At 39.8% G+C, this 13,710-nt stretch overlaps 1 protein-coding gene across 1 annotated transcript in view; it reads right to left on the bottom strand.

Moving 5' to 3' along the window:
- Positions 1-2,406: 2,406 nt before the first annotated feature.
- Positions 2,407-13,710, bottom strand: part of LOC113888434 (multidrug resistance-associated protein 4-like) — a 45,406-nt gene continuing 34,102 nt past the window's right edge. Inside the window, exons 7-10 of the mRNA XM_027535564.1 lie at positions 13,503-13,675; positions 12,974-13,079; positions 12,082-12,181; positions 2,407-2,498 (exon numbers count right to left, since the gene is read on the bottom strand). Of these exons, the coding sequence (XP_027391365.1) occupies positions 2,407-2,498; positions 12,082-12,181; positions 12,974-13,079; positions 13,503-13,675 (471 nt within the window). The remainder of the gene's footprint in view (positions 2,499-12,081; positions 12,182-12,973; positions 13,080-13,502; positions 13,676-13,710) is intronic.

The following is a 13,710-nucleotide window of genomic DNA, read 5'->3' as shown; positions in this document are numbered from 1 at the left end:
AAATGCTGAAACTCTATAAGCAAGACATAGGTTGTTTTTCCACATAAAAGTATTACAGTTAATTTCATTCTTTGTATTTAATTAAAAATAGTTATTAAGTCTCATGAAGTCTAGTCTCCAGTTAATCTTTTGTTTACTTCTGTGGATCACTGATAAGAGCAGCTCTCAAAAGAGCCCAGGAATAAAAGAATCTGTATCATCCACATAATAATTTATATCTTCTGTAACTTGGCCAACTTAGATGCTCTGATTGTATAATTTTACTTAAGTATGACAGGATAGAACGAAACTACTCATTCTGATGCCAAGGAAGAAAAAGCACGATTTTAAAACACAGGTATGCAAACACCTATGATCAATTAATCTATGAAAGAGTAATCAAGAATATACAATGGATAAGACAGTTTCCATGGTAAATAGTACTAGGAAAGCTGGACACCTACATGGAAATAAATGAAATTAGAACACACTAATCTTTTTGTATATGTACAACCATACAAAATAAACCATATACAAAAATAAACTCAAATGGTTTAAAGACCTAATATAAGACTGGGTATTATAGAACTAGAGGAAAACACAGGCAGAACACTCTTTGACATGAATCACAACATATTTTCTTAGATCAGTCTCCCAAAGCAAAAGAAAAGAAGCAAAAGTAAACAAATGGGACCTAATCAAACTCAAAGCTTTTGAACAGCAGAGAAGACCACCAACAAAATGAAAAGAGAACACCAAATGAATGGGATAAAATATTTACAAATGATGCAACCAACAGGGGGTTAATATCTAAAATATACAAACACCTCCTATAACTCAATATCAAAAAACCAATAACCCAATCAAAAATGGACAGAAGACCTAAATAGACATTTCTTCAAAGAAAACATACAGATGGACCAACAGGAGAAGATGCTGCACATCACTAATTATCAGAGAAATGTTAATCAGTCAAATGAGGTACCACCTCACATGGATCAGAATGGCCATCATTAAAGAGTCTACACATAACAAATGTTGAAAAGTGTGTGGATAAAAAGTATAACTTGGTGCAGCCACAATGGAAAACAGTATGGAGATTTCAGATAAAAATGAAAATAAAGCTACCATACAATCTAACAATCTTACCACTGAGCATGTATCAAGAAAAGACAAAAAGATATATACACCCTAATTCAAAAGATACATACACCCCGACATTCATAACAGCATCACTTACAATAGCCAAAATATGGAAACAACCTAAGTGCCCATCAACAGATGACTGGTTTAAGAAAATGTGATACACCAAACCAACACATGTGCGTGCACACGTATGTGCAGTGGAATATCCCTCATATCACAATAAATGATGAAATATTGCCATTTGTACCAACATGGGTAAACCTAGAGAATATCATACTAAGTGAAATAAATCAGACAGAGAAAGACAAATAAGATATCATTTATATGTGGAACATAAAAAATAATACAAATGAATCTACATATAAAACAAAAGCAGACTCACAGACACAGAAAATAAACTTATGGTTACTAAAGAGGAAAGGAGGGGTATAAAAATTAGGACTATGAGATCAACAGATACAAACTACTATAAATGAAACAGATAAGCAAAATGGGCTTAATGTATAACACAGGGAAGTATGTCCAATATACTGTAATTACCTATAATGGAAAATATTCTGAAAAAATATATACGTATTTAGGTGAATCACTTTGCTATACATCTGAAACTAACAAAATACTGTCAATCAACTATATTTATGTTTACAAACAGGAGTAACACATAGCCAAAACACACTTGAGGAACACTTAAGTAAATTTCATTAATTTCTGAATTGATTCAGCAAACATTTATTGTACATTTATGTGCACTAATGGTATTTGGCTGGATGCTGTGGAAAATGAAAACACACATAAGCCACAGACCCTGCCCCTAGGGAGCCTGTACTGAGAGAAGAGAGAGAAGAAAACCTCAAGTGTGTATCATGCAGGTAAAAAAGCACAACAAGGAGGGTTTAGTAACAGAAGAGATGACTTCTGGTCAGAGGTTCTGAGCTTCAAGGAGGAGAGAGGGCAACGAACTAGGCCTTGAAGAAAGGACAGGTGTGAACACGCAGAAACAAAGGTGGGTGGGTGGACAGTGGTCATTCCAGACACATGGACTATCATGGGCCAGGTGGACAGGAGATGAGCCTGGCAGCTCCTTGAGGGCAGGGTGATGCAGTTTTCCTTGTTCACTGCTGCATCTCAGGGCCTTGGCATTATACAAGATAAGCAACAGGCACACAGTAGATGACAGTTTAAAATTAGATACAAATGAAACTAAATTCAGGGTGTGACTGGGTGATAAACCAATGGTGTGATCTGTCAAAACTACAGGATGAGATCAAGGGGAAGATAAGTTTAGCTGGCATGGGGAACAGCTAAGGCAGGGCATACAGGGATGACAGGATGAGGGATGTAGACCTGGAGGACCACCTGCCTCATGTGGATGGCTGTGGACAAGAGGGAGAGTGAGAGGGGAAAATGAGGGAAGGTCAAACCAGGGCTCAGGATGGAGGCTTCAAACTCATTTATGTCAAACACTGGAAAAAAACAAAGAAGAAAAGAGATAGTGAAGGGTGGGGGGAGTTGAGAGGAGCAGGATTGCAGTGCAGCCACAGATATTCCAGGGAGCTGCCCTACACATAAAAATTAAATGCAGCCACTGCAAGATAATATGATTTGTTTTCATTGGCAGGATGCCATCAGTGACAATGGTGTGGCTTCAGGGAGAGGTGGGGGCATAAGAGGCTGGAAGAAAAGCCTAGAAAGGAAGAGATGCCAGAAAGGGTTTTCAATATGGTGACAAACATTAAAGGGAGATCCCATTAGGGAGAAATAGAGTAGGGAGGTGAAGATCTGAGTATTAGACCTCTGTTTTTGGCTGCCAGGTGACACAGGAACAATTATCCAATTTGGATCCAACTTGGAATTTGGGTCCCTGATTAAATGGGTTCTTGTGATTTTCTCAGAGACTGGACACTATGGCAGGTATTAAACTCAAATTCTTGTCTTAGGTCTTGAAATAAGAAGTCATTCTTCTTGCCCATGGAATGATGAAAGCTGCAGCATGGTCACCTCCATAATTGCTCTCCCAAATCTGCTGCTTTTGTATGTAAGCACCCCCTAATAAAGTATTTCTTTTCCTGTGTTGTGCTCTCTACTTTCACATTAGTTATCTTTTCTCTAAAAAGTTTAATGAAAATACTTGGCATGTTTTTGAACGAGGTTTCTCTTCTAAAATGTTGTAACTATATCCATGTAGGCTTATGAAAGAAAAAAATCCATGAAGGTAAAAAACAGAATTAAAGTAAAATGCTAGTTAGGTATAACCTGTTTTTGTGCTTTTCAGGTGGGTATATTACAACAGTTTCTGGTTTTTATGTCTCTGGGAAAAATTATACTTAGAAGAGGCTTGAGTTGAGGAAAAGAGGTAAAGAATATGCACAATATTGTTTACAAATAGAAGAGGTAGAATTTGAGATTCCTGGTCCTGGTTTTTGTCCTGTGTCATTCATTTTCAAAGAAAAACTACAGACAGTGAAAATGTTGAACACAGACAACAACCCTGTTAGGGTAAGTGCAGATTTTCATATGCCCCTTTGCTCGTGCTTCTAGGGAGAACACAGGTGATATGAAGGCTGGAGTGTGAGAGATGGGAGGGGACAACTGTGCTATTGGCTGAAGAGAAAACAGGTCATAAGCACCCAGCAAATCCTAAAACAAGAAGAATTCACCTTTTAATGCAGAGACAGTGGTGAGTCTTACGAGAAAGAGGATTTCTAATTTATCTGTCTTATGGAGCAAATAAGGATGATTAAATTAGTTGTCATTATGACTCCATTATGTTTCAGTTCAGTTCAGTTCACTCAGTCGTGTCTGACTCTTTGCAACTCCATGAATTGCAGCACTCCAGGCCCTCCCTGTCCATCACCAATCTCGGAGTTCACTCAGACTCACGTCCATTGAGTCGGTGACACCATCCAGCCATCTCATCCTCTGTCATCCCCTTCTCCTCCTGCCCCCAATCCCTCCCAACATCAGAGTCTTTTCCAATGAGTCAACTGTTTGCATGAGGTGGCCAAAGTACTGGAGTTTCAGCTTTAGCATCATTCCTTCCAAAGAACACCTAGGACCGATCTCCTTTAGAATGGACTAGTTGGATCTCTTTGCAGTCCAAGGGACTCTCAAGAGTCTTATCCAACACCACAGTTCAAAAGCATCAATTCTTCGGCGCTCAGCTTTATTCACAGTCCAACTCTCACACCCATACATGACCACTGGAAAAACCAAAGCCTTGACTAGATGGAACTTTGTTGGCAAAGCAATGTCTCTGCTTTTGAATATGCTATCTAGATTGGTCATAATTTTCCTTCCAAGGAGTAAACATCTTTTAATTTCATAGCTGCAATCACCATCTGCAGTGATTTTGGAGCCCAAAAAAATAAAGTCTGACACTGTTTCCACTGTTTCCCCATCTATTTCCCATGAAGTGATGGGACCAGATGCCATGATCTTCGTTTTCTGGATGTTGAGCTTTAAGCCAACTTTTTCACTCTCCTCTTTCACTTTCATCAACAGGCTTTTTAGTTCCTCTTCACTTTCTGCCATAAGGGTAGTGTCATCTGCATATCTGAGGTTATTGATATTTCTCCCGGCAATCTTGATTCCAGCTTGTACTTCCTCCAGTCCAGCGTTTCTCATGATGTACTCTGCATAGAAGTTAAATAAGCAGGGTGACAATATACAGCCTTGACATACTCCTTTTCCTATTTGGAACCAGTCTGTTGTTCCATGTCCAGTTCTAACTGTTGCTGACCTACATATAGGTTTCTCAAGAGGCAGGTCAGTATGTTTAATAAAATTAAAAAATGAGAGAACATCTTTGTAAAATAGAATTCTGAAACACTAATGGTGCTTAATGAGCCAAAGCTGGGTAAATCCCTTTGAAGTGTCAACAAATAAATAAAGCTATTAACTAAGCCAGTTGGTTCCCAACAAGTCTTTTGCTTAATTTACTTACAGTAAACAAAACCATTTCAAATAGCTGAGAAAAGAAGAGAAGAAAAGGCAAAGGAGAAAAGGAAAGTTATACCCATCTGAATGCAGAGTTTGAAATAACAGCAAGGAGAAATAAGAAAGCCTTCCTCAGTGATCAATGCAAAGAAATAGAGGAAAACAACAGAATGGGAGAGACTAGAGATCTCTTCAAGAAAATTAGAGACACCAAGGGAACATTTCCTGCAAAGATGGACACAATAAAGGACAAAAATGTATGGAACTAACAGAAGCAGAAGATATTAAGAAGAGGTGGCAAGATTACACAGAAATGTACCAGAAAAAGATCTTCATGACCCAGATAACCACAATGGTGTGGTCATCCACCTAGAGCCAGACATCCTGGAGTGTGAAGTCAAGTTGACCTTAAGAAGTATCGCTACAAACAAAGCTAGTGAGGTGATGGAATTCCAGCTGAGCTATTTCAAATCCTGAAAGATGATGCTGTGAAAGTGCTGCACTCAGTATGCCAGCAGATTTGGAAAACTCAGCAGTGGCCACAGGACTGGAAAAGCTCAGTTTTCATTCCAATCCCAAAGAAAGGCAAGGCCAGAGAATACTCAAACTACCACACAATGTACTCATTTCACACACTAGCAAGGTAATGCTCAAAATCCTTCAAGCGAGGCTTCAATAGCATGTGAACCAAGAACTTCCAAATATAAAAGCTGGATTTAGAAAAGGCAGAGGAACCAGAGCTCAAATTTCCAACATCCATTGGATCATAGAAAAAGCAAGAGAATTCTAGAAAAAAACATCTACTTCTGCTTCATTGACTTCGCTAAAGCCTTTGAACCTGTGGATCACAACAAACTGTTCAAAGTTCTTCAAGACATGGGAATACCAGACCACCTTATGTGCCTCCTGAGAATCCTGTATGCAGGATAAGAAGCAATAGTTACAACTGGATATGAAACAACAGACTGGTTCAAAATTGGAAAAGGCATATATTATGGCTGTATACTGCTGAGTACAACATGTGAAAAATCAGGCTGGATGAAGCACAAGCTGGAATCAAGATTGCTTGGAGAAATATCAACTTCAGATATTCAGATAACACCACTCTTATGGCAGAAAGCAAAGAGGACCTAAAGAGCTTCTTGATGAAGGCAAAAGAGGAGAGTGAAACAGCTGGCTTAAAACTCAACATTCATAGTGGTTTTGATTTGCATTTCTCTGATAATGAGTGATGTTGAGCATTTTTCATGTGTTTGTTAGCCATCTGTATGTCTTCTTTGGAGAATTGTCTATTTAGTTCTTTGGCCCATTTTTTGATTGGGTCATTTATTTATCTGGAATTGAGCTGCAGGAGTTGCTTGTATATTTTTGAGATTAACTCTTTGTCAGTTACTTCATTTGCTATTATTTTCTCCCATTCTGAAGGTTGTCTTTTCACCTTGCTTATAATTTCTTTTGTTGTGCAGAACATTTTAAGTTTTATTAAGTCCCATTTGTTTATTTTTGCTTTTATTTCCAATATTCTGGGAGGTGGGTCATAGAGGATCCTGCTGTGATGTATGTCGGAGAGTGTTTTGCCTATGTTCTCCTCTAGGAGTTTTATAGTTTCTGGTCTTACGTTTAGATCTTTAATCCATTTTGAGTTTATTTTTGTGTATGGTGTTAGAAAGTGTTCTAGTTTCATTCTTTTATAAGTGGTTGACTAGTTTTCCCAGCACCACTTGTTAAAGAGATTGTCTTTAATCCATTGTATATTCTTGCCTCCTTTGTCAAAGATAAGGTGTCCATATGTGCATGGACTTATCTCTGGGCTTTCTATTTTGTTCCATTGATCTATATTTCTGTCTTTGTGCCAGTGCCATACTGTCTTGATGACTGTGGCTTTGTAGTAGAGCCTGAAGTTAGGCAGGTTGATTCCTCCAGTTCCATTTTCCTTTCTCAATATTGCTTTGGTTATTCAAGGTTTTTTGTTTTTCCATACAAATTGTGAAATTATTTGTTCTAGCTCTGTGAAGAATACCGTTGGTAGCTTGCCGGTCAGAATGGCTGCGATCCAAAAGTCTATGAGCAATAAATGGTGGAGAGGGTGTGGAGAAAAGGGAACCCTCTTACACTGTTGGTGGGAATGCAAACTAGTACAGCCACTATGGTGAACAGAGTGGAGATTCCTTAAAAAACTGGAAATAGAACTGCCTTATGATCCAGCAATCCCACCGCTGGGCATACACACCGAGGAAACCAGAAGGGAAAGAGACACGTGTACCCCAATGTTCATCGCAGCACTGTTTATAATAGCCAGGACATGGAAGCAACCTAGATGTCCATCAGCAGATGAATGGATAAGAAAGCTGTGGTACATATACACAATGGAGTATTACTCAGCCATTAAAAAAAATACATTTCAATCAGTTCTAATGAGGTGGATGAAACTGGAGCCTATTATACAGAGTGAAGTAAGCCAGAAAGAAAAACACCAATACAGTATACTAATGCATATATATGGAATTTAGAAAGATGGTAACGATAACCCTGTATACGAGACAGCAAAAGAGACACTGATGTATAGAACAGTCTTTTGGACTCTGTGGGAGAGGGAGAGGGTGGGATGATTTGGGAGAATGGCATTGAAACATGCATAATATCATATATGAAATGAGTCGCCAGTCCAGGTTCCATGCAGGATACAGGATGCTTGGGGCTGGTGCACTGGGACGACCCAGAGGGATGGTATAGGGAGGGAGGAGGGAGGAGGTTTCAGGATGGGGAACACATGTATACCTGTGGTGGGTTCATTTTGATATATGGCAAAATCAATACAATATTGTAAAGTTAAAAAAAAAAAAAGAACTAAAAGGATAAAAAAAAAAAAAAAGACAACAACTCAAAATTCAAAAACTAAGATCATGGCGTCTTGTCCCATCACTTCATGGCAAATAGATGGGAAAACATGAAACAGAGAGATTTTATTTTCTTGGGCTTCAAAATCACTGCAGAGGGTGGTTGCAGTGATTAATTAAATTTAATTAAAATTAAAAGACCTTTGCTCCTTGGAAGAAAACCTATGACAAACCTAGACAGTGTATTAAAAAACAGACAGTAATTTGCTGACAAAGATCCATATAGTTAAAGGTATGGTTTTCCAGTGGTCATGAATGGATGTGAGAGTTGGACCATAAAGAAGACTGAGTGTTGAAGAACTGTAGTTTTGGAGAAGACTCTTGAAAATCCCTTGGGCTGCAAGGCGATCAAACCAGTCAACCGTAAAGGAAATCAACCCTGAATATTCATTGGAAGGACTGATGCTGAAGCTGAAGTGCCAATACTTTGGCTACCTGATGTGAAGAGCCAACTCATTAGAAAAGACTCCGATGCTGGAAAAGACTGGAGGTTGGAGGAGAAGGGGACAACAGAGGATGAGATGGCTGGATGACATCACTGACTCAATGGACATGAGTTTGAGCAAATTCTAGGAGATGATGAAGGACAAAGAAGCCTGGTGTGCTGCAGTACATAGGGTCGCCGGGAGTTGGACGTGACTGGGCAACTGAACAAGAACAAAACAAAACCATACCCATCTGTCTTTGTGCAGATATATTCACCAGTGCAACAAATTGTACTTGTTACAAGAAATGGTAACCCATTCCAGTATTCTTGCCTGGAGAATCCCCATGGCCAGAACCTGGTGGGCTACAATCTATGAGGTGGCACAAAAGTCAGATACAACTTAGCAACTAAACAACAAGATCTTCAACACCTATAACCACACGACTTCATGGTGACAACCCTGTTGGTTATTCCCTTCCTCAGTATCAGCCCCTCCCTCAGGCTGGAGTGTCAGGTTTTGCAGCAGGTTGACTCGTCTCATGTCCACATTAAAGCTTTCAGAACAGTCACCTGTTTTCCTGAAAGGAAAGAGGTACAGGGATCCTTTGGAGATATTGGGGGTTCAGTTCCAGAATACCAGAATGTAGTGAATATCACAATAAAGTCAGTTATACAATATTTCTGGTTTCCAAGGGTGTATAGAAGTTATGTTTAGACTACACTGTAGCCTAGCGAGTGTGCAGTAGCATTATGCCTGAGAAAACAAGGTACAGACCTTAATTTAAAAAATAATTCATTGCTCAAGGGCATACCCATGGGTGATTCTTGTTGATGTCTGACAGAAAACAACAAAATTCTGCAAGAATAAATTAAGCAAAATAATAATTTATTGCTAAAAATTACTAACCATCATTGGAGACTTTGGCAAGTAACATTAAAAATCACTGATCACAGATCACCATAACAAATGTAATGATAGTGAAAAAGTTTGACATATTGTGAGAATTACCAAAAGGTGACACAGACACAGAGTGAGAAAATGCTGTAGTCCCCTAAGGTCTAATCCTGCTGTTCCTACAAAAGGAGTCAGCAACTACAACCATTTTGGACCAAGATATAAATAAGTGGCTGAGTTTACATCTCCTGGCGGGACCTCCCTGTGACATCACTGATGACCTTAATCAGGCACCCTTAAACTGAAGGTCTCCCAACATAGGAGTGGGAAGGGCAGCTCCACAGTGAAGGACATCACGGAAAACAAGTCCAGTCATTGCAAAGGTGACAGGTTCCAAAGAGAACCCTCACATTTCTCTTCTCTCTCCATCTTCCCCATTCACCCAGATGCTCAGTCTCCACACCTAGACACCAGCATCGACTCCTCTCTCTCCCCTCAGGTCCCACATTCAATTCATCACTTGGCTCCTCTTTCTTATCTCCCCCAAATCCAACCATCTCACCATTTCCACTGCAGACACCTTAGTCTCAGCTACCAGCAGTCAAGAGAGGGCACAACTGCAAGAGAGAGGGAAAGCTGCATTTGGAGAATTGAAGACCATCAATGTGGTTTTAGCTGTAAAGGAAGGAGGGGGTGCAGAGTGGGACAAAACTAGAAGGGTGGGGAGGGGCCGGGCTGTAAACTGTTTTGTTAAAAGATGTTAAAGATTTGTACACTGATCAATTGAGAAAAATTTGAGGTTACAGAAATTTACCAGGAGATTGGCTTCCCTGGTGGCTCAGATGGTAAAGAATCTTCCTGAAATGTGGGAGAACCGGGTTCAGTCTCTGGGTTGGGAAGATCCCATGGAGTAGGAAATGGCAACCCACTCAGTATTCTTGCCTGGAAAATCCCATGGACAGAGGAGCCTGGCGAGGTACAGTTCATGGGGTTGCAAAGAGTGGGACGTGACTGAGCAAGTAACACACACGAGTAAGTAAATCATTAAATAAATTGAACATACTTTGATAACAGCAACAGAACTGATTGGTTCAAGGGATACAGACGTTTACATCTGTGAATCAGGTGCTGAGGGATAAGACTGAGAACTGACTAGCAGACATGCTTTCCAAATTCTGTCCTTCCTCACTGTTTCCCTAACCAATCACACATCCCAAGGTGACAGTATTTCTAAGAATTAGATAATAAAAATGATCTGCTACTATTAATGCTGGAATACCAAAAACCAAAAATAAAGCTGCAGGATGCATTTAGGAACAAAGAATTTATTTGAACAGACCCCTAAGTGAGCTAGAGATCAAGCCATCTTTCTGCTGCTGCCTCTAAAACCTGACAAAGGGCTGGAAACAGTTAAATTTATAGCATCATTTATTTATTATGGAAGAAAGATGTTTGGGGGACAGTCTTCAAAATATACAGTGTTAAGAGGTAAGAGCAACAAAGCAACAGGAAAAAGTAGAAATGAAAGGCTACTTTGCCAATTAGCATTCAAGAACACAAAATGAGGATCTAAGAATGCTGCTGCTGCTAAGTCGCATCAGTCGTATCCGACTCTGCGACCCCACAGACGGCAGCCCACCAGGCTCCCTCGTCCCTGGGATTCTCCAGGCAAGAACACTGGAGTGGGTTGCCATTTCCTTCCCCAATGCATGAAAGTGAAAAGTGAAAGTGAAGTCACTCAGTCCTGTCTAAGAATACCAGGTGCTAAAAAAATACTTCTGGAATTTGAGTTACTGTCCTGTAGTCTTGGAATTTAACCCAGTCCCTCTTGAAAGTTTGCAGGTGGAGTCAGCTTCCTACTGAGCAGCTCTAGTCCAGACAACTGGCTAAACTGCTGGAGCCTAGAGCATCCCTTTGGTTGGGGATGCCCCACTCCTGTTGTCTGACTCCTTGGAGCTCACTCCTGTGCATGTCCAGCTCAGTGAGTGAGGCTACAGGCGCTGCTTCAATGCTGACAGCCTGATATCTACTCAGTGTCCCCATTGATGATCCATCTGACAATGCATGTGAAGTAAGGAGAGGGGGTGACATTCCAGAAACTGTCTAAGAAGTCAAAAGAGACAGTTCCATTATCATAAGATGTAAGGAAGTTTGGATGTTACTGTTTATTATTGATTATTACCTATTTTTTTGTGGGCCATCAAAATACCTAAATATATCTTGCATTCTTTTGGACTGACTTCCCTTGTGGCTCAGACAGTAAAGAATCTGTCTGCAATGCAGAAGACCTGGGTTCAATCCTTGAGTCGGGAAGATTCCCTGCAGAAGGGAATGGCTACCCACTCCAGTATTCTTGCTTGGAGAATCCCATGGACAGAGGAGCCTGGCAGGCTACAGTCCATGGGGTCACAAAGAGTCGGACTTGACTGAGTGAAAAACACATTCTTTTGGGATTATATGCAGCCAAAGGTTTTCCTTTGAGCCATGGTTTCTATATCATTTTGTAAAGCCACATTCTAACATTTACTGAAACTCAGCAAGCAGCAGAGGGAAACAACAAAGAGAATATGAAAAGAGATAAGGAATAGAGGGAGGAAGGAAAAGAAGATAAGGAAGGAAATATTAAATTACTGAGAGGAAAGAGCCAATCAAATCTGGAGGGAAGATACTAGACAGGTGTCCAGAGACCAAAGCTTGGAGCCTACCGCATGTGCAGTGCCTAGACCTACTGTGCAAGAGGCTTGTCAGTTGTTTATCTACAGACTCTCAGCCTTGATTTGCCTTCCTTTCTAAACTCTCACCTGTGATGCACAGGTTGGATCTCTGCAAGTCACATTTCAGAGGCTCTTCGGCAAGCTGGCCTTTTTTAGGTTCTGCCAGTAAGTGGGCACTAGAGGGAGACTGAAAGTGGGACAGAGCTAATGTTCTATCTGATTTGGCTGTTCCTGCAGTGTCACCTCGGCAGTGGGGCCTGACTTCAGCTCCGAGCTTCTGTTAGCACATGGAGAAAGAGCTTCATCCTGCCTCTTCAGCACATATGACCAGCAACTGGGCCTCTCCTTGGAGGTCTGAGCACCAACTATAGGGCCTCTCTTCTGAGTTCTTAGGTCTGAATATCTGTCCTAGGACATAGTAGCTGCTTCCTAAAATCATGACCCCAGTGTTTCCTTTCATTTTTCTAGCCTCCAATTCTTATGTAGCAAATTTCCTATATTAAATCTTTTCAGCTGAAATACTATTTTTCTCACAAGGCCCTTTCTTCTCATGGACTCCCTTCTGACAGCAAGAGCTGAAAAATTCTGCAACCTTAGCCAACAACCTCCTGGCAATCTAAATGAAAGGTTAATTTTTTGATTAAGGGAATTGAAAAATACTGAAACAACTGTGACACAGTAAAGAGGAATGTGTTCTTGCCTCTTGAAACATGAAGCTATAATTTGGGTTTGGAATATTTTCATGGCTGGATGTCTTAAAAAATAACAATTCAAATATAAGACTATTATATAAAATATAAGGTTATTGGATATATTATTTAATAGCACATTTTGAAGTTCATTACTCGAGTTATTTTCAGGAATGAGAAGAGAAACCAAGAGAAAATTAAATTACTGGAGGTTTCTATCAAGTTTTACAAGGAAGAATCAGTGCAAAATTGAATATAAGTGAACACAACTGAAATGGTGAGGGACTTACCAGTATCCGTTCACAGCCAATAACGGTGCTCAACCTGTGTGTGATGGTTAGCACAGTGCACTGGGCAAATTTCTCATGGATTTTTTTTTGTATTAACTCATCAGTTCTGAAATCAGAGAAGTTGATATACTTCAGTGAAGACAGGAAAGGCAGACTAAAGAGTTAAAAATTAAAAATCAATACTTTAACATATAATCTTGTTCCTAAAAAACTAAGTATAAAAAGTCTATTTAGAAATTTACCATTTTCCATAAAGTGATGGAAAATAGCCTTCCCTTGAAACTGAAACTATGTGGATTGAAACTAGCTGGATTCCTAAATCCAGCTCTCTTAGGATGCCTCATAACAATATTAACAGCATATAACTGTCTTGGTTTCTTCCTTTGTTTTCCTTTGTTTGTGATTAATATTATTAAAAGACATCTGCGGGCCAAAGAGAGCACAGAAACATTTTTCAGCATCACTAAATGTTTTCCATTTACCACATTTACAATTTGGATTCCAGGTTTCATGGATCTGAGCTCCATACCTCGGATCCACATTGGATGTGGCTTTGTCAAGAATCAATATCTGATTTTTCCTGAGAATAGCCCTGGCAAGGCACACTAGTTGTCTCTGTCCAACACTCAAGTTCAATCCTGATTCTGCTAATTCAGTATACATTACACAAGGCAGAGCTTTGATGGCTTCTTTAAGTTGTACCTGTTGATACAGAAAGAAAAACATTTCGAAAACAA

The sequence above is a fragment of the Bos indicus x Bos taurus genome, unplaced genomic scaffold, assembly GCF_003369695.1.
Source record: "Bos indicus x Bos taurus breed Angus x Brahman F1 hybrid unplaced genomic scaffold, Bos_hybrid_MaternalHap_v2.0 SuperScaffold_100135, whole genome shotgun sequence".
Lineage (NCBI taxonomy): Eukaryota > Metazoa > Chordata > Mammalia > Artiodactyla > Bovidae > Bos > Bos indicus x Bos taurus.
The sequence above is the reverse complement of the archived record's forward strand: the minus strand, read 5'-3'. Positions and strand labels throughout refer to the sequence as shown.